General features: G+C 45.8%; 1 protein-coding gene across 12 annotated transcripts; it reads left to right on the top strand.

Moving 5' to 3' along the window:
- The first annotated feature begins 318 nt into the window (after positions 1 to 318).
- LOC127908241 (golgin subfamily A member 6-like protein 6) lies at positions 319 to 27602 on the top strand. Of its 12 annotated transcripts, XM_052465896.1 has the most exons (11): positions 327 to 4311; positions 4457 to 4572; positions 6491 to 6623; positions 9663 to 9743; positions 15315 to 15393; positions 16075 to 16155; positions 17443 to 17523; positions 19998 to 20079; positions 22085 to 22597; positions 22758 to 23054; positions 23538 to 27602. In XM_052465896.1, exons 9-11 carry the CDS (start codon positions 22160 to 22162, stop codon positions 23718 to 23720), a joined length of 918 nt encoding a protein of 305 aa, XP_052321856.1. In that variant the 5' UTR covers positions 327 to 4311; positions 4457 to 4572; positions 6491 to 6623; positions 9663 to 9743; positions 15315 to 15393; positions 16075 to 16155; positions 17443 to 17523; positions 19998 to 20079; positions 22085 to 22159; the 3' UTR covers positions 23721 to 27602. The 12 variants fall into 12 exon arrangements, 1 of the variants encoding a protein (XP_052321856.1); XR_008066449.1 differs by lacking the exons at positions 4457 to 4572; positions 6491 to 6623; positions 9663 to 9743; ... (3 more) ...; positions 19998 to 20079; positions 23538 to 27602 and adding exons at positions 9273 to 9299; positions 12966 to 13046; positions 19089 to 19169; positions 20349 to 20427; positions 20909 to 21149 and having other exon boundaries at positions 319 to 4145; positions 22220 to 22300; positions 22490 to 22898; XR_008066444.1 differs by lacking the exons at positions 327 to 4311; positions 4457 to 4572; positions 6491 to 6623; ... (3 more) ...; positions 19998 to 20079; positions 23538 to 27602 and adding exons at positions 8728 to 8799; positions 18954 to 19169; positions 20801 to 21149 and having other exon boundaries at positions 16075 to 16183; positions 22220 to 22300; positions 22490 to 22898.

A 27602-nucleotide genomic window follows, 5' to 3' on the forward strand; every position in this document is an offset into this window, starting at 1 on the left:
ATGCGGAGATCATCTGTTCACCAACTCAGCGTCTCACAAAGACACAGCGGATTTCATACACAGATTTCCAATGGTCTAATGTCCATTGCCCGTGTTTCTTGGCCCAATCTATTCTTCCTATTGGTGTTCTTTAGTAGTGAAGGCCTGATTCACGTAGTCTCATATGAACAGTTGATGTTGAGATGTGTCTGTTCCTTGAACTTTGTGAAGCATTTATTTGGGCAGCAAATAAGGATGGTAACTCTAATGTACAGTTGAAGTCGGAAGTTTACATACACTTAGGTTGGAGTTATTAAAACTTGTTTTTCAACCACTCCACCTTGTGAAGATGCTGGAGGAAACAGGTACAAAAGTATCTATATCCACAGTAAGACAAGTCCTATATCGACATAACCTGAAAGGCCGCTCAGCAAGGAAAAAGCCACTGGTCCAAAACTGCCATTAAAAAGCCAGACTACGGTTTGCAACTGCACATGGGGACAAAGATTGTACTTTTTGGAGAAATGTCCTCTGGTCTGATGAAACAAAAATAGAACTGTTTGGCCATAATGACCATTGTTATGTTTGGAGGAAAAAGGGGGATGCTTGCAAGCCGAAGAACATCATCCTAACCGTGAAGCACGGGGGTGGCAGCATCATGTTGTGGGAGTGGCGTGCTCATCACAAAGCCCTGACCTCAATCCTATAGAAATTTTTTGGGCAGAACTGAAAAAGCGTGTGTGATCAAGGAGCCTACAAACCTGACTCAGTTATACCAGCACCGTCAAGAGGAATGTTCCAAAATTAACCAAACTTATTGTGGGAAGCTTGTGGAAGGCGACCCAAAACAATTTAAAGGCAATGCTACCAAATACTGATTGAGTGTATGTAAACTTCTGACCCACTGGTAATGTGATAAAATATATAAAATCTGAAATAAATAGTTATCCCTACTATTATTCTGACATTTCACATTCTTAAAATAAAGGGGTGATCCTAACTGACCTAAGACAGGGATTTGTTACTAGGATGTAATGTCAGGAAATGTGGAAAAACTGAGTTTTAATGTATTTGGCTAAGGTGTATGTAAACTTCCGACTTCAACTGTACTTATCCTCTGCAGCAGAGGTAACTCTGGGTCTTCTTTTCCTCATGAGAGACAGTTTCATCATAGATCTTGATGGTTTTCGCGACTGCACTAACTCGGGCAGTTGTTGTTGCCATCCTGTACCTGTCCCACAATTGTGTTGTTCGGATGTACTGATCCTGTGCAGGTGTTGTTACATGTGGTCTGCCACTGCGAGGACGATCAGCTTTCCGTCCTGTCTCCCTGTAGCGCTGTCTTATGCATCTCACAGTACGGACATTGCCATTTATTGTCCTGGTCACATCTGCAGTCCTCATGCCTCCTTGCAGTATGCCTAAGGCACGTTCACGCAGATGAGCGTGAATGTGAGCGTGAACGTGTTTTTCAGAGTCAGTAGAAAGGCCTCTTTAGTTAGTGTTCTAAGTTTTCATAACTGTGACATTAATTGCCTAGCGTCTGTAAGCTGTTAGTGTCTTAACGACTGTTCCACATGAATTGTTTATGGTTCATTGAACAAGCATGGGAAACAGTGTTTAAACCCTTTACAATGAACATCTGTGGCGTTATTTGGATTTTTACAAATTATCTTTGAAAGACAGGGTCCTGAAAATGGTACCTTTCTTTCATATATATAAACCAGGGTTCTCAATCTTTTCTTGCCCATGGCACCGGGCCTGGCCCAGGCAAACAGGCGACCTGATATGTTAGCAAAAATGTAATTAAATCTTGTCTTGTCTTATCAGGTGAATGATAATGGCAAGTAGGTTAATCAACATTTTAAAATGAATAGATTTGGTAGACGGTTTCATTATTTTGAACTCCCCACAGGAAGTGTAAACTCTAACAGTCTATTAGCTCCAAAGGTATCTGGGCGGGGTATATAAAATGCTGTTGTAAAGCAAATTTTCTGCAATTCTACACATTTTTCCATTGATCTGAGTGAAAATGTTGCAGTTTTAAAGTTAATTTCCATCAATTGTAAACTGTTTGGCATGAAACTGAGAGACAATTTTGCAGTTTTAAAGCTTATATTTCCTGCAATTCTATGCAATGACAATGGGGGTGTGCCCTGAATGCCCAGTATTTGGTATTTTAGATTCTCCTGGACTGTCTGGCTTTTATTCAATTGTTAGTTCTCAAATATTATATTATAAACAAATGTATAGTTCAATATCTTTACCGGCATCTTTTTATCTGGTTTTGGTCGTTTAAGTTGACACAAACTGTTTTTTCATTCGCAAAATATTGTGTAATTAGCTCCAATGACTGTACTTTCCTCCATATTAAAGGGATAGTTTGATATTTCTTCAATGAAGCCTTTTATCTACTTCCTAGCCTGCTAACTGTTCCTGTACACTTCCAGGCATTGTGCTAATGCTCGTTTGCAATGGCTGGTGAAACTACCTCTAACTTCCTTCATACTGGACACAGCAACATAAAAATGGTATTCACAATGGTATTCTGTTGCTGCTAGCGATATTCATAAAATAATTATGATTCACTTTAAAAAATTCTGCCAATCAGGGCTGTGCATGTAAATATATTTGCACTTGTATCAACATGCCCATACCGCCAGACTGAGCATTTCAATGGCAAAAGGAAATATTTGTTATTTTCACCGGGTCGGACCCCCTTTTACCTCCAGAACAGGCTACATTTTTCGGGGCATGGTAACGTTGCTCAGTTGAAATCATTTCCCACACCATTACACCACCACCAGCCTGTACTGTTGACACCAGGCAGATTGGGACCATGGACTGCTGCTACTTACGCCAAATCCTGACTCTGCCATCAGCATGACGCAACATGAACCCGGATTTGTCAGACCAGGCAATGTTTTTCCACTCCTCAATTGTCCAGTGTTGGTGGTTTTGTTCCCACTGGAGACGCTTCTTCTTGTTTTTAGTTGATAGGAGTGGAACCCGGTGTGGTGGCCTGCTGCAATAGCCCATCCGTAACAAGGACTATCGAGTTGTGTGTTCCGAAATGCCATTCTGCACACCACTGTTGTACTGCACCGTTATTAGCCTGTTTGTGGCTCGCCTGTTTGTTTGCACGATTCTTGCCATTCTCCTTTGACCTCTCATCAAGGAGCTGTTTTTACCCACAGGACTGCCGCTGGCAGAATGTCTTTTGTTTGTAGCACCATTCTCAGTGAACCCTGGACACTGTCGTACGTGAAAAGCCCAGGAGGCCGGCCGCTTCTGAGATACTGGAACTGGCACGCCTGGCACCGACGAGCATACCACGCTCAAAGTCCCTTAGGTCACTCATTTAGTCCATTCTAGTGTTCAATTAAACAGTAACTAAATACCTTGATGCCTGTCTGCCTGCTTTATTTAACAAGCCACGTGACTCACTGTCTGTAGGAGTGAACCATTTTCGTGAACGGGGTACCTAATAAACTGTCAACTTGGTGTATATGTGTGTGTGCTTGCACGCATGTGTGAGTGTGTGTGTTTGTATATGTGTGTGTATGCAAGAGAGAGAGAGAGAAGCTGATAGGATAAAGGCCTATACAGCCAGTATAGCCAAGCCCTAAGCCTCCTCTAATTAAGAGCTTCTGGCATTATCAAACTCATCAGGAATATTAGTGTTACTTTCTACTAACCCACCACATGACATTTACATTCAATAGTTAGACTGAAAGTCACTCTCATTGGGTGAAGAGTAGGAGAATGTGGGAGAGCGAGAGCAGGGTGGAGAAAGAGAGAGAGAGGGAGAGGGGTAGCAAGATACAAGAGAGTGAGCAAGCTCGAGAGAAAGGGAGGTAGGGACAGAGAAGAGAGAAAGGGAGGTAGGTACGGACAGAGAAGAGAGAAAGGGAGGTAGGTACGGACAGAGAAGAGAGAAAGGGAGGTATGGACAGGGAAGAGAGAAAGTGAGGTATGGACAGAGAAGAGAGAAAGGGAGGTATGGACAGGGAAGAGAGAAAGTGAGGTATGGACAGGGAAGAGAGAAAGTGAGGTATGGACAGAGAAGAGAGAAAGGGAGGTATGGACAGAGAAGAGAGAAAGGGAGGTAGGTACGGACAGAGAAGAGAGAAAGGGAGGTATGGACAGGGAAGAGAGAAAGGGAGGTAGGTACGGACAGAGAAGAGAGAAAGGGAGGTAGGGACAGAGAAGAGAGAAAGGGAGGTATGGACAGAGAAGAGAGAAAGGGAGGTAGGGACAGAGAAGAGAGAAAGGGAGGTATGGACAGAGAAGAGAGAAAGGGAGGTATGGACAGAGAAGAGAGAAAGGGAGGTAGGGACAGAGAAGAGAGAAAGGAGGTAGGTAAATGACAGAGAAGAGAGAAAGGGAGGTAGGTACGGACAGAGAAGAGAGAAAGGAGGTAGGTACGGACAGAGAAGAGAGAAAGGAGGTAGGGACAGAGAAGAGAGAAGGGGAGGTAGGTACGGACAGAGAAGAGAGAAAGGGAGGTAGGTACGGACAGAGAAGAGAGAAAGGGAGGTATGGACAGGGAAGAGAGAAAGTGAGGTGTGGACAGGGAAGAGAGAAAGGGAGGTATGGACAGAGAAGAGAGAAAGGGAGGTAGGGACAGAGAAGAGAGAAAGGGAGGTAGGGACAGAGAAGAGAGAAAGGGAGGTAGGGACAGAGAAGAGAGAAAGGGAGGTATGGACAGAGAAGAGAGAAAGGGAGGTATGGACAGAAGAGAGAAAGGGAGGTATGGACAGAAGAGAGAAAGGGAGGTATGGACAGAAGAGAGAAAGGGAGGTATGGACAGAAGAGAGAAAGGGAGGTATGGACAGAAGAGAGAAAGGGAGGTATGGACAGAAGAGAGAAAGGGAGGTATGGACAGAAGAGAGAAAGGGAGGTATGGACAGAGAAGAGAGAAAGGGAGGTAGGGACAGAGAAGAGAGAAAGGGAGGTAGGGACAGAGAAGAGAGAAAGGGAGGTAGGGACAGAGAAGAGAGAAAGGGAGGTAGGGACAGAGAAGAGAGAAAGGGAGGTAGGGACAGAGAAGAGAGAAAGGGAGGTAGGGACAGAGAAGAGAGAAAGGGAGGTAGGGACAGAGAAGAGAGAAAGGGAGGTAGGGACAGAGAAGAGAGAAAGGGAGGTATGGACAGAGAAGAGAGAAAGGAGGTAGGGAGAGACAAGAGAGAAAGTGCGGTATGGACAGAGAAGAGAGAAAGGAAGCATGGACAGAGAAGAGAGAAAGGAGGTATGGACAGAGAAGAGAGAAAGGGAGATATGGACAGAGAAGAGAGAAAGGGAGATATGGACAGAGAAGAGAGAAAGGGAGATATGGACAGAGAAGAGAGAAAGGAGGTATGGACAGAGAAGAGAGAAAGGAGGTATGGACAGGAAGAGAGAAAGGGAGGTAGGAGAGAGAAGAGAGAAAGGGAGGTAGGGACAGATAAGAGAGAAATGGAGGTAGGGACAGAGAAGAGAGAACGGGAGATATGGAGAGAGAAGAAGGGAGGTATGGACAAGAGAGAAAGGAGATATGGACAGAGAAGAGAGAGATATGGAAAGGAGAGGAGATATGGACAGAGAAGAGAGAAAGGGAGGTATGGACAGAGAAGAGAGAAAGGAGGTAGGGAGAGAGAAGAGAGAAAGGAGGTAGGACAGAAGAGAGAAATGAGGTATGGACAGAGAGAGAAAGAGGTATGGACAGAGAAGAGAGAAAGGAGGTATGGACAGAGAAGAGAGAAAGGAGGTAAGAGAGAAGAGATAAAGTGACAGAGAAGAGAGAGAAAGGAGGTATGGACAGAGAAGAGAGAAAGGAGATATGGACAGAGAAGAGAGAAAGGGAGGTATGGACAGAGAAGAGAGAAAGGGGTATGGAGAGAGAAGAGAGAAAGGAGATATGGACAGAGAAGAGAGAAAGGAGGTATGGACAGAGAAGAGAGAAAGGGAGGTAGGGAGAGAGAAGAGAGAAAGTGAGGTATGGACAGAAGAAGAAAGAGGTATGGACAGAGAAAGAAAGGGAGAGAAAGGAGGTATGGACAGAGAAGAGAGAAAGGAGGTAGGAGAGAGGGACAGAGAAGAGAGAAAGGGGAGGTATGGACAGAGAAGAGAGAAAGGAGATATGGACAGAGAAGAGAGAAAGGAGAGGTATGGACAGGGAAGAGAGAAAGGAGGTAGGAGATGAGAAGAGAGAAGATATGGAGAGAAAGAGGAAAGGAGGTATGGACAGGGAAGAGAGAAAGGGAGGTAGGGAGAGAAGATAGAAAGGGAGGTAGGGACAGATAAGAGAGAAATGGAGGTAGGGACAGAGAAGAGAGAACGGGAGATATGGAGAGAGAAGAGAGAAAGGGAGGTATGGACAGAGAAGAGAGAAAGGAGATATGGACAGAGAAGAGAGAAAGGGAGATATGGACAGAGAAGAGAGAAAGGGAGGTATGGACAGAGAAGAGAGAAAGGGAGGTATGGACAGAGAAGAGAGAAAGGGAGGTAGGGAGAGAGGAGAGAAAGTGAGGTATGGACAGAGAAGAGAGAAAGGGAGGTATGGACAGAGAAGAGAGAAAGGGAGGTAGGGAGAGAGAAGAGAGAAAGGGAGGTAGGGAGAGAGAAGAGAGAAAGTGAGGTATGGACAGAAGAGAGAAAGTGAGGTATGGACAGAGAAGAGAGAAAGTGAGGTATGGACAGAGAAGAGAGAAAGTGAGGTATGGACAGAGAAGAGAGAAAGGGGAGGTATGGACAGAGAAGAGAGAAAGGGAGATATGGACAGAGAAGAGAGAAAGGGAGGTATGGACAGGGAAGAGAGAAAGGAGATATGGACAGAGAAGAGAGAAAGGGAGGTATGGACAGGGAAGAGAGAAAGGAGGTAGGGAGAGAGAAGAGAGAACGGAGATATGGACAGAGAAGAGAGAAAGTGAGGTATGGACAGAGAAGAGAGAAAGTGAGGTATGGACAGAGAAGAGAGAAAGGGGAGGTATGGACAGAGAAGAGAGAAAGGGAGATATGGACAGAGAAGAGAGAAAGGGAGGTATGGACAGGGAAGAGAGAAAGGGAGGTAGGGAGAGAGAAGAGAGAAAGGGGAGGTATGGACAGAGAAGAGAGAAAGGGAGATATGGACAGAGAAGAGAGAAAGGGAGGTATGGACAGGGAAGAGAGAAGGGGAGGTAGGGAGAGAGAAGAGAGAACGGGAGATATGGAGAGAGAATAGAGAAAGGGAGGTATGGACAGAGAAGAGAGAAAGGGAGGTAGGGAGAGAGAAGAGAGAAAGGAGGTATGGACAGAGAATAGAGAAAGGGAGGTATGGACAGAGAAGAGAGAAAGGGAGGTATGGACAGAGAAGAGAGAAAGGGAGGTATGGACAGAGAAGAGAGAAAGGAGGTATGGACAGAGAAGAGAGAAAGGGAGGTAGGTACGGACAGAGAAGAGAGAAAGGGAGGTAGGTACGGACAGAGAAGAGAGAAAGGAGGTAGGTACGGACAGAGAAGAGAGAAAGGGAGGTAGGGACAGAGAAGAGAGAAAGGGGAGGTAGGTACGGACAGAGAAGAGAGAAAGGAGGTAGGTACGGACAGAGAAGAGAGAAAAGGGAGGTATGGACAGGAAGAGAGAAAGTGAGGTGTGGACAGGAAGAGAGAAAGAGGTATGGACAGAGAAGAGAGAAAGGAGGTATGGACAGAGAAGAGAGAAAGGAGGTATGGACAGAGAAGAGAGAAAGGGAGGTATGGACAGAGAAGAGAGAAAGGGAGGTATGGACAGAAGAGAGAAAGGGAGGTATGGACAGAAGAGAGAAAGGGGAGGTATGGACAGAAGAGAGAAAGGGAGGTATGGACAGAAGAGAGAAAGGAGGTATGGACAGAAGAGAAAAGGAGGTATGGACAGAAGAGAGAAAGGAGGTATGGACAGAAGAGAGAAAGGAGGTATGGACAGAAGAGAGAAAGGAGGTATGGACAGAGAAGAGAGAAAGGGAGGTAGGGACAGAGAAGAGAGAAAGGAGGTAGGGACAGAGAAGAGAAAAGGAGGTAGGGACAGAGAAGAGAGAAAGGGAGGTAGGGACAGAGAAGAGAGAAAGGAGGTAGGGACAGAGAAGAGAGAAAGGAGGTAGGGACAGAGAAGATAGAAAGGAGGTAGGACAGAGAAGAGAGAAAGGGAGGTAGGGACAGAGAAGAGAGAAAGGGAGGTATGGACAGAGAAGAGAGAAAGGAGGTAGGGAGAGACAAGAGAGAAAGTGCGGTATGGACAGAGAAGAGAGAAAGTGCGGTATGGACAGAGAAGAGAGAAAGGAGGTATGGACAGAGAAGAGAGAAAGGAGATATGGACAGAGAAGAGAAAAGGAGATATGGACAGAGAAGAGAGAAAGGAGATATGGACAGAGAAGAGAGAAAGGAGGTATGGACAGAGAAGAGAGAAAGGAGGTATGGACAGAGAAGAGAGAAAGGAGGTAGGGAGAGAAGAGAGAAAGTGCGGTATGGACAGAGAAGAGAGAAAGGAGGTATGGACAGGGAAGAGAGAAAGGAGGTAGGGAGAGAGAAGAGAGAAAGGAGGTAGGGACAGATAAGAGAGAAATGGAGGTAGGGACAGAGAAGAGAGAACGGGAGATATGGAGAGAGAAGAGAGAAAGGAGGTATGGACAGAGAAGAGAGAAAGGAGATATGGACAGAGAAGAGAGAAAGGAGATATGGACAGAGAAGAGAGAAAGGGAGGTATGGACAGAGAAGAGAGAAAGGAGGTAGGGAGAGAGAAGAGAGAAAGGGAGGTAGGGAGAGAAGAGAGAAAGTGAGGTATGGACAGAAGAGAGAAAGTGAGGTATGGACAGAGAAGAGAGAAAGTGAGGTATGGACAGAGAAGAGAGAAAGGAGGTATGGACAGAGAAGAGAGAAAGGGAGGTAGGAGAGAGAAGAGATAAAGTGAGGTATGGACAGAGAAGAGAGAAAGGAGGTATGGACAGAGAAGAGAGAAAGGAGATATGGACAGAGAAGAGAGAAAGGGAGGTATGGACAGGAAGAGAGAGAAAGGAGGTAGGGAGAGAGAAGAGAGAACGGGAGATATGGAGAGAGAAGAGAGAAAGGAGGTATGGACAGAGAAGAGAGAAAGGGAGGTAGGGAGAGAGAAGAGATAAAGTGAGGTATGGACAGAGAAGAGAGAAAGGAGGTATGGACAGAGAAGAGAGAAAGGAGATATGGACAGAGAAGAGAGAAAGGAGGTATGGACAGGAAGAGAGAAAGGAGGTAGGGAGAGAGAAGAGAGAACGGAGATATGGAGAGAGAAGAGAGAAAGGAGGTATGGACAGGGAAGAGAGAAAGGAGGTAGGGAGAGAGAAGATAGAAAGGGAGGTAGGGACAGATAAGAGAGAAATGGAGGTAGGGACAGAGAAGAGAGAACGGAGATATGGAGAGAGAAGAGAGAAAGGAGGTATGGACAGAGAAGAGAGAAAGGAGATATGGACAGAGAAGAGAGAAAGGAGATATGGACAGAGAAGAGAGAAAGGGGGTATGGACAGAGAAGAGAGAAAGGAGGTAGGAGAGAGAGAGAAAGTGAGGTAGGGAGAGAGGAGAGAAAGTGAGGGTATGGACAGAGAAGAGAGAAAGGGAGGTATGGACAGAGAAGAGAGAAAGGGAGGTAGGAGAGAGAAAGAGAAAGGGAGGTAGGAGAGAGAAGAGAGAAAGTGAGGTATGGACAGAAGAGAGAAAAGTGAGGTATGGACAGAGAAGAGAGAAAGTGAGGTATGGACAGAGAAGAGAGAAAGGGAGGTATGGACAGAGAAGAGAGAAAGGGAGGTAGGGAGAGAGAAGAGAGAAAGTGAGGTATGGACAGAGAAGAGAGAAAGGAGGTATGGACAGAGAAGAGAGAAAGGAGATATGGACAGAGAAGAGAGAAAGGAGAGGTATGGACAGGGAAGAGAGAAAGGGGGTAGGAGAGAGAAGAGAGAACGGAGATATGGAGAGAGAAGAGAGAAAGGAGGTATGGACAGAGAAGAGGAAAGGGAGGTATGGACAGAGAATAGAGAAAGGAGGTAGGGACAGAGAAGAGAGAAAGGAGGTATGGACAGAGAAGAGAGAAAGGAGGTATGGACAGAGAAGAGAGAAAGGGAGGCATGGACAGAGAAGAGAGAAAGGGAGGTAGGTACGGACAGAGAAGAGAGAAAGGGAGGTAGGTACGGACAGAGAAGAGAGAAAGGAGGTAGGTACGGACAGAGAAGAGAGAAAGGAGGTAGGGAGAGAGAAGAGAGAAGGGGAGGTAGGTACGGACAGAGAAGAGAGAGAAAGGGAGGTAGGTACGGACAGAGAAGAGAGAAAGGAGGTATGGACAGGGAAGAGAGAAAGGAGGTGGGACAGGGAAGAGAGAAAGGAGGTATGGACAGAGAAGAGAGAAAGGGAGGTATGGACAGAGAAGAGAGAAAGGGAGGTATGGACAGAGAAGAGAGAAAGGAGGTATGGACAGAGAAGAGAGAAAGGAGGTATGGACAGAAGAGAGAAAGGGAGGTATGGACAGAAGAGAGAAAGGGAGGTATGGACAGAAGAGAAAAGGAGGTATGGACAGAAGAGAGAAAGGAGGTATGGACAGAAGAGAGAAAGGGAGGCATGGACAGAAGAGAGAAAGGAGGTATGGACAGAAGAGAGAAAGGAGGTATGGACAGAAGAGAGAAAGGAGGTATGGACAGAGAAGAGAGAAAGGGAGGTAGGGACAGAGAAGAGAGAAAGGAGGTAGGGACAGAGAAGAGAGAAAGGAGGTAGGGACAGAGAAGAGAGAAAGGAGGTAGGGACAGAGAAGAGAGAAAGGAGGTAGGGACAGAGAAGAGAGAAAGGAGGTAGGGACAGAGAAGAGAGAAAGGGAGGTAGGGACAGAGAAGATAGAAAGGAGGTAGGACAGAGAAGAGAGAAAGGAGGTATGGACAGAGAAGAGAGAAAGGAGGTATGGAGAGAGAAGAGAGAAAGGGAGGTAGGGACAGACAAGAGAGAAAGGGCGGTATGGACAGAGAAGAGAGAAAGGAGGAGGTATGGACAGAGAAGAGAGAAAGGGGAGGTATGGACAGAGAAGAGAGAAAGGGAGATATGGACAGAGAAGAGAGAAAGGAGATATGGACAGAGAAGAGAGAAAGGGAGGTATGGACAGAGAAGAGAGAAAGGGAGGTATGGACAGAGAAGAGAGAAAGGAGGTAGGGAGAGAGAAGAGAGAAAGTGCGGATGGACAGAGAAGAGAGAAAGGGAGGTATGGACAGGGAAGAGAGAAAGGAGGTAGGAGAGAGAAGAGAGAAAGGAGGTAGGGACAGATAAGAGAGAAATGGAGGTAGGGACAGAGAAGAGAGAACGGGAGATATGGAGAGAGAAGAGAGAAAGGAGGTATGGACAGAGAAGAGAGAAAGGAGATATGGACAGAGAAGAGAGAAAGGAGATATGGACAGAGAAGAGAGAAAGGAGGTGGACAGAGAAGAGAGAAAGGAGGTAGGAGAGAGAAGAGAGAAAGGGAGGTAGGAGAGAAGAGAGAAAGTGAGGTATGGACAGAAGAGAGAAAGTGAGGTATGGACAGAGAAGAGAGAAAGGAGGTATGGACAGAGAAGAGAGAAAGGAGATATGGACAGAGAAGAGAGAAAGGGAGGTAGGGAGAGAGAAGAGAGAAAGGAGGTATGGACAGAGAAGAGAGAAAGGGAGGTATGGACAGAGAAGAGAGAAAGGAGATATGGACAGAGAAGAGAGAAAGGAGGTATGGACAGGAAGAGAGAAAGGAGGTAGGGAGAGAGAAGAGAGAACGGGAGATATGGAGAGAGAAGAGAGAAAGGAGGTATGGACAGAGAAGAGAGAAAGGGAGGTAGGAGAGAGAAGAGAGAAAGGAGGTATGGACAGAGAAGAGAGAAAGGAGGTATGGACAGAGAAGAGAGAAAGGGAGATATGGACAGAGAAGAGAGAAAGGGAGGTATGGACAGGGAAGAGAGAAAAGGAGGTAGGAGAGAGAAGAGAGAACGGGAGATATGGAGAGAGAAGAGAGAAAGGAGGTATGGACAGGGAAGAGAGAAAGGGAGGTAGGGAGAGAGAAGATAGAAAGGAGGTAGGGACAGATAAGAGAGAAATGGAGGTAGGGACAGAGAAGAGAGAACGGAGATATGGAGAGAGAAGAGAGAAAGGAGGTATGGACAGAGAAGAGAGAAAGGGAGATATGGACAGAGAAGAGAGAAAGGAGATATGGACAGAGAAGAGAGAAAGGGAGGTATGGACAGAGAAGAGAGAAAGGAGGTAGGGAGAGGAGAGAAAGTGAGGTAGGAGAGAGGAGAGAAAGTGAGGTATGGACAGAGAAGAGAGAAAGGAGGTATGGACAGAGAAGAGAGAAAGGAGGTATGGGACAGAGAAGAGAGAAAGGAGGTAGGAGAGAGAAGAGAAAGTGGAGGTATGGACAGAGAAGAGAGAAAGTGAGGTATGGACAGAGAAGAGAGAAAGAGGTATGGACAGAGAAGAGAGAAAGGAGGTATGGACAGAGAAGAGAGAAAGGGAGGTATGGAGAGAGAAGAGAGAAAGTGAGGTATGGACAGAGAAGAGAGAAAGGGAGGTATGGACAGAGAAGAGAGGAGATATGGACAGAGAAGAGAGAAAGGAGGCATGAGAGAAAGAGAGAAAGGAGGTAGGGAGAGAGAAGAGAGAACGGAGATATGGAGAGAAAGAGAGAAAGGGAGGTATGGACAGAGAAGAGAGAAAGGAGGTAACAGAGAAGAGAGAAAGGAGATATGGACAGAGAAGAGAGAAAGGAGGTATGGACAGAGAAGAGAGAAAGGGAGGTATGGGAGAGAGAAGAGAGAAAGGAGGTATGGACAGAGAAGAGAGAAAGGAGGTATGGACAGAGAAGAGAGAAAGGGAGATATGGACAGAGAAGAGAGAAAGGGAGGTATGGACAGGGAAGAGAGAAAGGAGGTAGGAGAGAGAAGAGAACGGAGATATGGAGAGAGAAGAGAGAAAGGAGGTATGGACAGGGAAGAGAGAAAGGGAGGTAGGGAGAGAGAAGAGAGAAAGGAGGTAGGGACAGATAAGAGAGAAATGGAGGTAGGGACAGAGAAGAGAGAACGGGAGATATGGAGAGAGAAGAGAGAAAGGGAGGTATGGACAGAGAAGAGAGAAAGGGAGATATGGACAGAGAAGAGAGAAAGGAGATATGGACAGAGAAGAGAGAAAGGGAGGTATGGACAGAGAAGAGAGAAAGGGAGGTAGGGAGAGAGGAGAGAAAGTGAGGTAGGAGAGAGGAGAGAAAGTGAGGTATGGACAGAGAAGAGAGAAAGGAGGTATGACAGAGAAGAGAGAAAGGGAGGTAGGACAGAGAAGAGAGAAAGGGAGGTAGGGAGAGAGAAGAGAGAAAGGAGGTAGGAGAGAGAAGAGAGAAAGGAGGTATGGACAGAAGAGAGAAAGGAGGTATGGACAGAGAAGAGAGAAAGGAGGTATGGACAGAGAAGAGAGAAAGGAGGTATGGACAGAGAAGAGAGAAAGGAGGTAGGGAGAGAGAAGAGAGAAAGGAGGTATGGACAGAGAAGAGAGAAAGGAGGTATGGACAGAGAAGAGAGAAAGGAGATATGGACAGAGAAGAGAGAAAGGGAGGTATGGACAGGAAGAGAGAAAGGAGGTAGGGAGAGAGAGAAGAGAGAACGGGAGATATGGAGAGAAAGAGAGAAAGGAGGTATGGACAGAGAAGAGAGAAAGGAGGTATGGACAGAGAAGAGAGAAAGGGAGATATGGACAGAGAAGAGAGAAAGGAGATATGGACAGAGAAGAGAGAAAGGAGGTATGGACAGAGAAGAGAGAAAGGGAGATATGGACAGAGAAGAGAGAAAGGAGGAGGGGACAGATGGACAGAGAAGAGAGAAAGGAGGTATGGACAGAGAAGAGAGAAAGGGAGGTATGGACAGAGAAGAGAGAAAGGAGGTATGGACAGAGAAGAGAGAAAGGGAGGTAGGAGAGAGAAGAGAGAAAGTGAGGTATGGACAGAGAAGAGAAAGGAGGTAGGGACAGAGAAGAGAGAATGGAGATATGGAGAGAGAAGAGAGAAAGGAGGTATGGACAGAGAAGAGAGAAAGGAGATATGGACAGAGAAGAGAGAAAGGGAGATATGGACAGAGAAGAGAGAAAGGGAGGTATGGACAGAGAAGAGAGAAAGGAGGTATGGACAGAGAAGAGAGAAAGGGAGGTATGGACAGAGAAGAGAGAAAGGAGGTATGGACAGAGAAGAGAGAAAGGGAGGTATGGACAGAGAAGAGAGAAAGGGAGGTATGGACAGAAGAAGAAAGGAGAAAGAAGAGGAACGGGAGATATGGACAGAGAAGAGAGAAAGGAGGTATGGACAGAGAAGAGAGAAAGGAGGTATGGACAGAGAAGAGAGAAAGGGAGGTATGGACAGAGAAGAGAGAAAGGGAGGTATGGACAGAGAAGAGAGAAAGGAGGTATGGACAGAGAAGAGAGAAAGGAGGTATGGACAGAGAAGGGAGGTATGGAGAGAAAGGAGAAAGGGAGGTATGGACAGAGAAGAGAGAAAGGGAGGTATGGACAGAGAAGAGAGAAAGGGAGGTAGGGAGAGAGAAGAGAGAAAGGAGGTATGGACAGAGAAGAGAGAAAGGAGGTAGGGACAGAGAAGAGAGAATGGAGATATGGACAGAGAAGAGAGAAAGGAGGTATGGACAGAGAAGAGAGAAAGGAGATATGGACAGAGAAGAGAGAAAGGAGATATGGACAGAGAAGAGAGAAAGGGAGGTATGGACAGAGAAGAGAGAAAGGAGATATGGACAGAGAAGAGAGAAAGGGAGGTATGGACAGAGAAGAGAGAAAGGAGATATGGACAGAGAAGAGAGAAAGGGAGGTATGGACAGAGAAGAGAGAAAGGAGGTATGGACAGAGAAGAGAGAAAGGAGGTATGGACAGAGAAGAGAGAAAGGGAGGTATGGACAGAGAAGAGAGAAAGGAGGTATGGACAGAGAAGAGAGAAAGGAGGGACAGAGAAGAGAGAAAGGAGGTATGGACAGAGAAGAGAGAAAGGGAGGTATGGACAGAGAAGAGAGAAAGGGAGGTATGGACAGAGAAGAGAGAAAGGGAGGTATGGACAGAGAAGAGAGAAAGGGAGGTATGGACAGAGAAGAGAGAAAGGAGGTATGGACAGAGAAGAGAGAAAGGGAGGTATGGACAGAGAAGAGAGAAAGTGAGGTAGGACAGAGAAGAGAGAAAGTGAGGGTATGGACAGAGAAGAGAGAAAGGAGGTATGGACAGAGAAGAGAGAAAGGAGGTATGGACAGAGAAGAGAGAAAGGAGGTATGGACAGAGAAGAGAGAAAGGAGGTATGGACAGAGAAGAGAGAAAAGGAGGTAGGAGAGAGAAGAGAGAAAGGAGGTAGGGAGAGAGAAGAGAGAAAGTGAGGTATGGACAGAAGAGAGAAAGTGAGGTATGGACAGAGAAGAGAGAAAGTGAGGTATGGACAGAGAAGAGAGAAAGGGAGGTATGGACAGAGAAGAGAGAAAGGAGGTAAGAGAGAAGAGATAAAGTGAGGGCTATGGACAGAGAAGAGAGAAAGGGAGGTAAACAGAGAAGAGAAAGGGAGATATGGACAGAGAAGAGAGAAAGGAGGTATGGACAGGGAAGAGAGAAAGGGAGGTAGGGAGAGAGAAGAGAGAACGGGAGATATGGAGAGAGAAGAGAGAAAGGAGGTATGGACAGGGAAGAGAGAAAGGAGGTAGGGAGAGAGAAGATAGAAAGGAGGTAGGGACAGATAAGAGAGAAATGGAGGTAGGGACAGAGAAGAGAGAACGGGAGATATGGAGAGAGAAGAGAGAAAGGAGGTATGGACAGAGAAGAGAGAAAGGGAGATATGGACAGAGAAGAGAGAAAGGAGATATGGACAGAGAAGAGAGAAAGGGGGGTATGGACAGAGAAGAGAGAAAGGAGGTAGGGAGAGAGGAGAGAAAGTGAGGTAGGGGAGAGAGGAGAGAAAGTGAGGTATGGACAGAGAAGAGAGAAAGGGAGGTATGGACAGAGAAGAGAGAAAGGGAGGTAGGGAGAGAGAAGAGAGAAAGGAGGTAGGGAGAGAGAAGAGAGAAAGTGAGGTATGGACAGAAGAGAGAAAGTGAGGTATGGACAGAGAAGAGAGAAAGAGGTATGGACAGAGAAGAGAGAAAGGGAGGTATGGACAGAGAAGAGAGAAAGGGAGGTAGGGAGAGAGAAGAGAGAAAGTGAGGTATGGACAGAGAAGAGAGAAAGGGGAGGTATGGACAGAGAAGAGAGAAAGGAGATATGGACAGAGAAGAGAGAAAGGAGGTATGGACAGGGAAGAGAGAAAGGAGGTAGGGAGAGAGAAGAGAGAACGGAGATATGGAGAGAGAAGAGAGAAAGGGAGGTATGGACAGAGAAGAGAGAAAGGAGGTATGGACAGAGAAGAGAGAAAGGAGATATGGACAGAGAAGAGAGAAAGGAGGTATGGACAGAGAAGAGAGAAAGGGAGGTAGGAGAGAGAAGAGAGAAAGTGAGGTATGGACAGAGAAGAGAGAAAGGGAGGTATGGACAGAGAAGAGAGAAAGGAGATATGGACAGAGAAGAGAGAAAGGGAGGTATGGACAGGGAAGAGAGAAAGGGAGGTAGGGAGAGAGAAGAGAGAACGGAGATATGGAGAGAGAAGAGAGAAAGGAGGTATGGACAGGAAGAGAGAAAGGAGGTAGGGAGAGAAGAGAGAAAGGAGGTAGGGACAGATAAGAGAGAAATGGAGGTAGGGACAGAGAAGAGAGAACGGAGATATGGAGAGAGAAGAGAGAAAGGGAGGTATGGACAGAGAAGAGAGAAAGGGAGATATGGACAGAGAAGAGAGAAAGGAGATATGGACAGAGAAGAGAGAAAGGGAGGTATGGACAGAGAAGAGAGAAAGGGAGGTAGGAGAGAGGAGAGAAAGTGAGGTAGGGAGAAGAGAGAAAGGAGGTAGGGAGAGAAGAGAGAAAGTGAGGTATGGACAGAAAGAGAGAAAGTGAGGTATGGACAGAGAAGAGAGAAAGTGAGGTATGGACAGAGAAGAGAGAAAGGAGGTATGGACAGAGAAGAGAGAAAGGGAGAGAGAGAGAAGAGAGAAAGTGAGGTATGGACAGAGAAGAGAGAAAGGGGAGGTATGGACAGAGAAGAGAGAAAGGAGATATGGACAGAGAAGAGAGAGAAAGGGAGGTATGGACAGGGAAGAGAGAAAGGAGGTAGGGAGAGAGAAGAGAGAACGGGAGATATGGAGAGAGAAGAGAGAAAGGGAGGTATGGACAGAGAAGAGAGAAAGGAGGTATGGACAGAGAAGAGAGAAAGGAGATATGGACAGAGAAGAGAGAAAGGAGATATGGACAGAGAAGAGAGAAAGGGAGGTATGGACAGAGAAGAGAGAAAGGAGATATGGACAGAGAAGAGAGAAAGGGAGGTATGGACAGAGAAGAGAGAAAGGGAGGTATGGACAGAGAAGAGAGAAAGGGAGGTATGGACAGAGAAGAGAGAAAGGGAGGTATGGACAGAGAAGAGAGAAAGGGAGGTATGGACAGAGAAGAGAGAAAGGGAGGTAGGGAGAGAGAAGAGAGAAAGTGAGGTATGGACAGAGAAGAGAAAGGGAGGTAGGGACAGAGAAGAGAGAATGGGAGATATGGACAGAGAAGAGAGAAAGGGAGATATGGACAGAGAAGAGAGAAAGGGAGATATGGACAGAGAAGAGAGAAAGGGAGATATGGACAGAGAAGAGAGAAAGGAGGTATGGACAGAGAAGAGAGAAAGGAGGTATGGACAGAGAAGAGAGAAAGGAGGTATGGACAGAGAAGAGAGAAAGTGAGGTATGGACAGAGAAGAGAGAAAGGGAGGTATGGACAGAGAAGAGAGAAAGGAGGTAGGGAGAGAAGAGAGAAAGGGAGGTAGGGAGAGAGAAGAGAGAACGGGAGATATGGAGAGAAGAGAGAAAGGGAGGTATGGACAGAGAAGAGAGAAAGGGAGGTATGGACAGAGAAGAGAGAAAGGAGATATGGACAGAGAAGAGAGAAAGGAGGTATGGACAGAGAAGAGAGAAAGGAGGTAGGGAGAGAGAAGAGAGAACGGGAGATATGGAGAGAGAAGAGAGAAAGGAGGTATGGACAGGGAAGAGAGAAAGGGAGGTAGGAGAGAAAGAAGAGAGAAAGGGAGGTAGGGACAGATAAGAGAGAAATGGAGGTAGGGACAGAGAAGAGAGAACGGAGATATGGAGAGAGAAGAGAGAAAGGGAGGTATGGACAGAGAAGAGAGAAAGGAGATATGGACAGAGAAGAGAGAAAGGGAGATATGGACAGAGAAGAGAGAAAGGGAGGTATGGACAGAGAAGAGAGAAAGGGAGGTAGGGAGAGAGGAGAGAAAGGGAGGTAGGGAGAGAGGAGAGAAAGGGAGGTATGGACAGAGAAGAGAGAAAGGGAGGTATGGACAGAGAAGAGAGAAAGGGAGGTAGGGAGAGAGAAGAGAGAAAGGGAGGTAGGGAGAGAGAAGAGAGAAAGTGAGGTATGGACAGAAGAGAGAAAGTGAGGTATGGACAGAGAAGAGAGAAAGGAGATATGGACAGAGAAGAGAGAAAGGGAGGTATGGACAGAGAAGAGAGAAAGGAGGTAGGGAGAGAGAAGAGAGAACGGGAGATATGGAGAGAGAAGAGAGAAAGGGAGGTATGGACAGGGAAGAGAGAAAGGAGGTAGGGAGAGAGAAGAGAGAAAGGAGGTAGGGACAGATAAGAGAGAAATGGAGGTAGGGACAGAGAAGAGAGAACGGAGATATGGAGAGAGAAGAGAGAAAGGAGGTATGGACAGAGAAGAGAGAAAGGGAGATATGGACAGAGAAGAGAGAAAGGAGATATGGACAGAGAAGAGAGAAAGGAGGTATGGACAGAGAAGAGAGAAAGGGAGGTATGGACAGAGAAGAGAGAAAGGGAGGTATGGACAGAGAAGAGAGAAAGGGAGGTAGGGACAGGGAAGAGAGAAAGGGAGGTAGGGAGAGAGAAGAGAGAAAGGGGAGGTATGGACAGAGAAGAGAGAAAGGGAGATATGGACAGAGAAGAGAGAAAGGGAGGTATGGACAGGGAAGAGAGAAAGGGAGGTAGGGAGAGAGAAGAGAGAACGGGAGATATGGAGAGAGAAGAGAGAAAGGGAGGTATGGACAGAGAAGAGAGAAAGGGAGATATGGACAGAGAAGAGAGAAAGGGAGATATGGACAGAGAAGAGAGAAAGGGAGGTATGGACAGAGAAGAGAGAAAGGGAGATATGGACAGAGAAGAGAGAAAGGGAGGTAGGGACAGATAAGAGAGAAAGGGAGGTATGGACAGAGAAGAGAGAAAGGGAGGTATGGACAGAGAAGAGAGAAAGTGAGGTAGGGACAGAGAAGAGAGAAAGTGAGGTATGGACAGAGAAGAGAGAAAGGAGGTATGGACAGAGAAGAGAGAAAGGGAGGTATGGACAGAGAAGAGAGAAAGGAGGTATGGACAGAGAAGAGAGAAAGGAGGTATGGACAGAGAAGAGAGAAAGGAGGTATGGACAGAGAAGAGAGAAAGGGAGGTATGGACAGAGAAGAGAGAAAGTGAGGTAGGGACAGAGAAGAGAGAAAGTGAGGTATGGACAGAGAAGAGAGAAAGGGAGGTATGGACAGAGAAGAGAGAAAGGGAGGTATGGACAGAGAAGAGAGAAAGGAGGTATGGACAGAGAAGAGAGAAAGGGAGGTATGGACAGAGAAGAGAGAAAGGGAGGTATGGACAGAGAAGAGAGAAAGGAGGTATGGACAGAGAAGAGAGAAAGTGAGGTAGGGACAGAGAAGAGAGAAAGTGAGGTAGGGACAGAGAAGAGAGAAAGTGAGGTATGGACAGAGAAGAGAGAAAGGGAGGTATGGACAGAGAAGAGAGAAAGGGAGGTATGGACAGAGAAGAGAGAAAGGGAGGTATGGACAGAGAAGAGAGAAAGGAGGTATGGACAGAGAAGAGAGAAAGGAGATATGGACAGAGAAGAGAGAAAGGGAGGTATGGACAGAGAAGAGAGAAAGGAGGTATGGACAGAGAAGAGAGAAAGTGAGGTATGGACAGAGAAGAGAGAAAGGGGAGGTATGGACAGAGAAGAGAGAAAGGGAGATATGGACAGAGAAGAGAGAAAGGGAGGTATGGACAGGGAAGAGAGAACGGGAGATATGGAGAGAGAAGAGAGAACGGGAGATATGGAGAGAGAAGAGAGAAAGGGAGGTATGGACAGGGAAGAGAGAAAGGGAGGTAGGGAGAGAGAAGAGAGAAAGGAGGTAGGGACAGATAAGAGAGAAATGGAGGTAGGGACAGAGAAGAGAGAACGGGAGATATGGAGAGAGAAGAGAGAAAGGGAGGTATGGACAGAGAAGAGAGAAAGGGAGATATGGACAGAGAAGAGAGAAAGGGAGGTATGGACAGAGAAGAGAGAAAGGGAGGTATGGACAGAGAAGAGAGAAAGGGAGGTAGGGAGAGAGGAGAGAAAGTGAGGTATGGACAGAGAAGAGAGAAAGGGAGGTATGGACAGAGAAGAGAGAAAGTGAGGTATGGACAGAAGAGAGAAAGTGAGGTATGGACAGAGAAGAGAGAAAGTGAGGTATGGACAGAGAAGAGAGAAAGGGAGGTATGGACAGAGAAGAGAGAAAGGGAGGTAGGAGAGAGAAGAGAGAAAGTGAGGTATGGACAGAGAAGAGAGAAAGGGAGGTATGGACAGAGAAGAGAGAAAGGGAGATATGGACAGAGAAGAGAGAAAGGAGGTATGGACAGGGAAGAGAGAAAGGAGGTAGGGAGAGAGAAGAGAGAACGGGAGATATGGAGAGAGAAGAGAGAAAGGGAGGTATGGACAGAGAAGAGAGAAAGGGAGATATGGACAGAGAAGAGAGAAAGGGAGATATGGACAGAGAAGAGAGAAAGGGAGATATGGACAGAGAAGAGAGAAAGGGAGGTATGGACAGAGAAGAGAGAAAGGGAGGTATGGACAGAGAAGAGAGAAAGGGAGGTATGGACAGAGAAGAGAGAAAGGGAGGTAGGGAGAGAGAAGAGAGAAAGTGAGGTATGGACAGAGAAGAGAAAGGGAGGTAGGGACAGAGAAGAGAGAATGGGAGATATGGAGAGAGAAGAGAGAAAGGGAGGTATGGACAGAGAAGAGAGAAAGGGAGATATGGACAGAGAAGAGAGAAAGGGAGATATGGACAGAGAAGAGAGAAAGGGAGGTATGGACAGAGAAGAGAGAAAGGGAGGTATGGACAGAGAAGAGAGAAAGGGAGGTAGGGACAGAGAAGAGAGAAAGGGAGGTATGGACAGAGAAGAGAGAAAGGGAGGTATGGACAGAGAAGAGAGAAAGGGAGGTAGGGAGAGAGAAGAGAGAAAGGGAGGTAGGGAGAGAGAAGAGAGAACGGAGATATGGAGAGAGAAGAGAGAAAGGGAGGTATGGACAGAGAAGAGAGAAAGGAGGTATGGACAGAGAAGAGAGAAAGGGAGATATGGACAGAGAAGAGAGAAAGGGAGGTATGGACAGAGAAGAGAGAAAGGAGGTAGGGAGAGAGAAGAGAGAACGGGAGATATGGAGAGAGAAGAGAGAAAGGAGGTATGGACAGGGAAGAGAGAAAGGGAGGTAGGGAGAGAGAAGAGAGAAAGGGAGGTAGGGACAGATAAGAGAGAAATGGAGGTAGGGACAGAGAAGAGAGAACGGGAGATATGGAGAGAGAAGAGAGAAAGGGAGGTATGGACAGAGAAGAGAGAAAGGAGATATGGACAGAGAAGAGAGAAAGGAGATATGGACAGAGAAGAGAGAAAGGGAGGTATGGACAGAGAAGAGAGAAAGGGAGGTATGGACAGAGAAGAGAGAAAGGGAGGTAGGGAGAGAGGAGAGAAAGTGAGGTATGGACAGAGAAGAGAGAAAGGGAGGTATGGACAGAGAAGAGAGAAAGGGAGATAGGGAGAGAGAAGAGAGAAAGGGAGGTAGGGAGAGAGAAGAGAGAAAGGGAGGTATGGACAGAAGAGAGAAAGGGAGGTAGGGACAGAGAAGAGAGAAAGGGAGGTAGGGACAGAGAAGAGAGAAAGGGAGGTATGGACAGAGAAGAGAGAAAGGGAGATATGGAGAGAGAAGAGAGAACGGGAGATATGGAGAGAGAAGAGAGAAAGGGAGGTATGGACAGGGAAGAGAGAAAGGGAGGTAGGGAGAGAGAAGAGAGAAAGGGAGGTAGGGACAGATAAGAGAGAAATGGAGGTAGGGACAGAGAAGAGAGAACGGGAGATATGGAGAGAGAAGAGAGAAAGGGAGGTATGGACAGAGAAGAGAGAAAGGGAGATATGGACAGAGAAGAGAGAAAGGGAGATATGGACAGAGAAGAGAGAAAGGGAGGTATGGACAGAGAAGAGAGAAAGGGAGGTATGGACAGAGAAGAGAGAAAGGGAGGTATGGACAGAGAAGAGAGAAAGGGAGGTAGGGACAGATAAGAGAGAAAGGGAGGTATGGACAGAGAAGAGAGAAAGGGAGGTATGGACAGAGAAGAGAGAAAGGGAGGTATGGACAGAGAAGAGAGAAAGGGAGGTATGGACAGAGAAGAGAGAAAGGGAGGTAGGGAGAGAGAAGAGAGAACGGGAGATATGGAGAGAGAAGAGAGAAAGGGAGGTATGGACAGAGAAGAGAGAAAGGGAGGTATGGACAGAGAAGAGAGAAAGGGAGGTATGGACAGAGAAGAGAGAAAGGGAGGTAGGGAGAGAGAAGAGAGAAAGTGAGGTATGGACAGAGAAGAGAAAGGGAGGTAGGGACAGAGAAGAGAGAATGGGAGATATGGAGAGAGAAGAGAGAAAGGGAGGTATGGACAGAGAAGAGAGAAAGGGAGATATGGACAGAGAAGAGAGAAAGGGAGATATGGACAGAGAAGAGAGAAAGGGAGATATGGACAGAGAAGAGAGAAAGGGAGATATGGACAGAGAAGAGAGAAAGGGAGATATGGACAGAGAAGAGAGAAAGGGAGATATGGACAGAGAAGAGAGAAAGGGAGGTATGGACAGAGAAGAGAGAAAGGGAGGTATGGACAGAGAAGAGAGAAAGGGAGGTATGGACAGAGAAGAGAGAAAGGGAGGTATGGACAGAGAAGAGAGAAAGGGAGGTATGGACAGAGAAGAGAGAAAGGGAGGTAGGGACAGAGAAGAGAGAAAGGGAGGTATGGACAGAGAAGAGAGAAAGGGAGGTATGGACAGAGAAGAGAGAAAGGGAGGTATGGACAGAGAAGAGAGAAAGGGAGGTATGGACAGAGAAGAGAGAAAGGAGGTATGGACAGAGAAGAGAGAAAGGGAGGTATGGACAGAGAAGAGAGAAAGGGAGGTATGGACAGAGAAGAGAGAAAGGGAGGTAGGGACAGAGAAGAGAGAAAGTGAGGTATGGACAGAGAAGAGAGAAAGGGAGGTATGGACAGAGAAGAGAGAAAGGGAGGTATGGACAGAGAAGAGAGAAAGGGAGGTATGGACAGAGAAGAGAGAAAGGAGGTATGGACAGAGAAGAGAGAAAGGAGGTATGGACAGAGAAGAGAGAAAGGGAGGTATGGACAGAGAAGAGAGAAAGTGAGGTAGGGACAGAGAAGAGAGAAAGGGAGGTATGGACAGAGAAGAGAGAAAATGAGGTAGGGACAGAGAAGAGAGAAAGTGAGGTATGGACAGAGAAGAGAGAAAGGGAGGTATGGACAGAGAAGAGAGGAAGGGAGGTATGGACAGAGAAGAGAGAAAGGGAGGTATGGACAGAGAAGAGAGAAAGGGAGGGGGAGCCAGAGATAGAATGAGAGTGGGGAGAGTGTGAAAGAGATGAATGGTGTTTAAATTGAAGTGTTTTATTGTACTGGAGTACAACACTCCATTATTCTCTGTGTTGCTTCAAAGCTGTAATTTGCATTAATAAAGGAAATGGATGGTATGATTAGTGAGAGCCAAAGACCTTGTGTGTGTGCGTGTGCAAGTGTGAAGGTACTGCATCCCTTCAAGTGCTAGGAGTCTGAGATATAGGGAGCAGAATGTTAAGCCCTGGATGTGAACGTTAAGTAATCACACCACATACTGTTATTACACAAGTTACACACACAAGTAAGTCCTGCAGTTATGTTCAGATAGTTCAGACTATAAAACTTTTATAAAAGAAAAACAACAGATTAGGCCTATTTGTGTCAAATAGTGAACTGGGCAGTGGTCTCCTTCCCAACCTGTTCCTTCCGCTCTGTGTGTCCCCAGCTGGTTTCAAGGCAAAGTGCTGCAATTAAATGTTTAAAAGGGTGTAAATCTTCACTGGGGCCTCAGTAAAATCCCAATCTGTCTGTGTGCCCCTGCTGCTCAGAACTCAGAGAGCTGTCAGATACTGAACCACAGAGAATTGACACAGACAGACATGCTGGCTCCTATGGACTCACTCTGTTTTGAAGCACTGTTTAAATGCGGACAATAATTGGATACGTTGAACACGAGTTGTGCTGGTTAGTTGCTGAAGCTGCAAAAAAGCAACAACAAAATAAGGTTCACAAACATTATCACGCTGTTATGATGTGATCAAATGCTATGACATATTTACTGTACCTTATCACACTAGTTATTACATTTTCTTCAAAAGGTATTTGTTAGTCTGGTGTTGATGTCATGGTAAATTGAAGGACTTGTTCATCTAAATTAAACATCTGTTTTAGCCTGTTTCACACATAGCTGTGTGTGTTCATGTCCTAGAGGATGAGGAAACTGTTTTTACCAAACAATGGAAGTGTCTGATGGAAATGAAGGAAATCTCTATATCAAACACAGGAAACACAGTTTCTACACACATATTAGGAATACACACACACACACACACACACACACACACACACACACACACACACACACACACACACACACACACACACACACACACACACACACACACACACACACACAGTTGGAAATTTCAATATCAAACAGGAGCTTTGCAATGTGCTAATTGTTCAGCCTCAGAGGAAGGGATTAGCATTAGCAAAGTAGCATAATGGAGAAAACACGCTACAACTCCTCTGCTAATTGAGTCACATGAATCTCTTACTCCTCTCTTTGCTTCTCTCTCTCTCAATTCAATTCAAGGGGCTTTATTGGCATGGGAAACATATGTTAACATTGCCAAAGCAAGTGAAGTAGATAATATACAAAAATGAAATAAACAATAAAAATGAACAGTAAACATTACACTCAAAGAAGTTCCAAAATAATAAAGACATTACAAATGTCATATTATATATATATATATATACAGTGTTGTAACAATATACAACTGATTAAAGTCAAAAGGGAAAATAAATAAACATAAATATAGGTTGTATTTACAATGGTGTTTGTTCTTCACTGGTTGATATTTTCTCGTGGCAACAGGTCACAAATATTGCTGCTGTGATGGCACACTGTGGTGTTTCACCCAGTAGATATGGGAGTTTATCAAAATTGGGTTTGTTTTCAAATTCTTTGTTGATCTGTGTAATCCGAGGTAAATATGTGTCTCTAATATGGTCATACATTGGGCAGGAGGTTAGGAAGTCCATCTGAGTTTCCATCTCATTTTGTGGGCAGTGAGCACATAGCCTGTCTTCTCTTGAGAGCCAGGTCTGCCTACGGTGATCTTTTTCAATAGCAAGACTATGCTCACTGAGACTGTACATAGTTAAAGCTTTCCTTAAGTTTGGGTCAGTCACAGTGGTCAAGTATTCTGCCACTGTGTACTTTCTGTTTAGGGCCAAATAGCATTCTAGCTCGCTCAGTTTTTTTGTTAATTCTTTCCAATGTGTCAAGTAATTATCATTTTGTTTTCTCATTATTTTGTTGGGTCTAATTGTGTTTCTGCCCTGGGGCTCTGTGGGGTGTGTTTGTGAACAGAGCCCCAGGACCAGCTTGCTTGCGGGACTCTTCTCCAGGTTCATCTCTCTGTAGGTGATAGCTTTGTTATGGGAGGTTTGGGAATCACTTCCTTTTAGGTGGTTGTAGAATTTAACGGCTCTTTTCTGGATTTTGTCAATTAGCGGTTATCGGCCTAATTCTGGTCTAGATTCGGGTTTTCCGGTCTTTATATTTTGGGTTGGACAGGTTTTTCAATTTCTTCCTTAGATTTTTGCATTCTTCATCAAACCATTTTTCATTGTTGTTCAGTTTCTTTGGTTTTCTATTTGAGATTTTTTAGATTTGATAGGGAAGCTGAGAGGTCAAATATACTGTTAAGATTTTCTACTGCCAAGTTTACACCTTCACTATTACAGTGGATTGTCTTGTACAGGAAGTTGTCTAAAAGGGATAGAATTTGTTGTTGCCTAATTGTTTTTTGGTAGGTTTCCAAACTACATTCCTTCCATCTATTGCATTTCTTAATATTACTCAGTTCCTTTGGCTTTGATGCCTTATGATTGAGTATTGCTCTGTTCAAGTAGACTGTGATTTTGCTGTGGTCTGATAAGGGTGTCAGTGGGCTGACTGTGAACGCTCTGAGAGACTCTGGGTTGAGGACAGTGATAAAGTAGTCTACAGTACTACTGCCAAGAGATGAGCTATAGGTGTACCTACCATAGGAGTCCCCTCGAAACCTACCATTGACTATGTACATACCCAGCATGTGACAGAGCTGCAGGATTTGTTATCCATTTTGTTGGTTATGTTGTCATAGCTGTGCCTTTGGGGGCATATAGGGTAGGGAATGATGTCACCTCCAGGCAGGTGTTTGTCCCCCTGTGTGCTGATGGTGTCAGGTTCTTGTCCGGTTCTGCCATTTAGGTCGCCACAGACTAGTACATGTCCCTGGGCCTGGAAATTATTGATTTTCCCCTCCAGGGTGGAGAAGCTGTCTTCATTTAAAGTCTGGGGATTCTAGTGGGGGGATATAGGTATACAGGAGGACTTTTTCCTCTGTTAAGATCATTTGCTTTTGAATTTCTAGCCAAATGTAAAATGTTCCTGTTTTGATTAATTTAATGGAGTGAGTTAGGTCTGCTCTATATCAAATTAGCATACCCCCTGAGTCCCTTCCCTGTTTCACACCTGGTAGTTTGGTGGATGGGACTACCAACTCTCTGTAACCTAGAGGGCAACCAGTGGGTCCGTCTCCTCTATACCAGGTTTCTTGTTTTTCTATTTATTTTTATTCCACCTTTATTTAACCAGGTAGGCCAGTTGAGAACAAGTTCTCATTTACAACTGCGACCTGGCCAAGATAAAGCATAGCAGTGGGATAAACAAAAGTACAGTCAATAACACAATAGAAAGATCTATATACAATGTGTTCAAATGGAGTAAGGAGGTAAAGCAATAAATAGGCCATAATAGCGAAGTAATTACAAATTAACACGAGTGATAGATGTGCAGATGATGATGTGCTAGTAGCAATACTGGTGTGCAAAAGAGCAAAAAAAAGTAAATACAAACAATATGGGGATGAGGTAGGTAGTCAGAGGGGCTATTGGATGGGCTATGTACAGCTGCAGTGATCGGTAAGCTGCTCTGACAGGTGACACTTAAAGTTAGTGAGGGAGATATAAGTCTCCAACTTCAGTGATTTTTGCAATTCGTTCCAGTCATTGGCAGCAGAGAACTGGGAGGAAAGGCGGCCAAACGAGGTGTTGGCTTTGGGATGACCAGTAAAATATACCTGCTGGAGCGCGTGCTACAGGTGTTGTTAT

This window comes from Oncorhynchus keta, chromosome 17 (genome assembly GCF_023373465.1).
Source record: "Oncorhynchus keta strain PuntledgeMale-10-30-2019 chromosome 17, Oket_V2, whole genome shotgun sequence".
In the NCBI taxonomy this organism is placed as follows: Eukaryota; Metazoa; Chordata; class Actinopteri; order Salmoniformes; family Salmonidae; genus Oncorhynchus; species Oncorhynchus keta.

Coding starts and splice junctions, on each gene's coding strand:
- LOC127908241 (XM_052465896.1), top strand. CDS start 22,160: ATGGAGGTAGGGACAGAGAAGAGAGAACGGGAGATATGGAGAGAGAAG. Junction 22,598..22,757: donor CAGAGAAGAGAGAAAGGGAG/GTATGGACAGAG, acceptor AGAGAAAGGGAG/GTATGGACAGAGAAGAGAGA. Junction 23,055..23,537: donor CAGAGAAGAGAGAAAGGGAG/GTATGGACAGAG, acceptor AGAGAAAGGGAG/GTATGGACAGAGAAGAGAGA.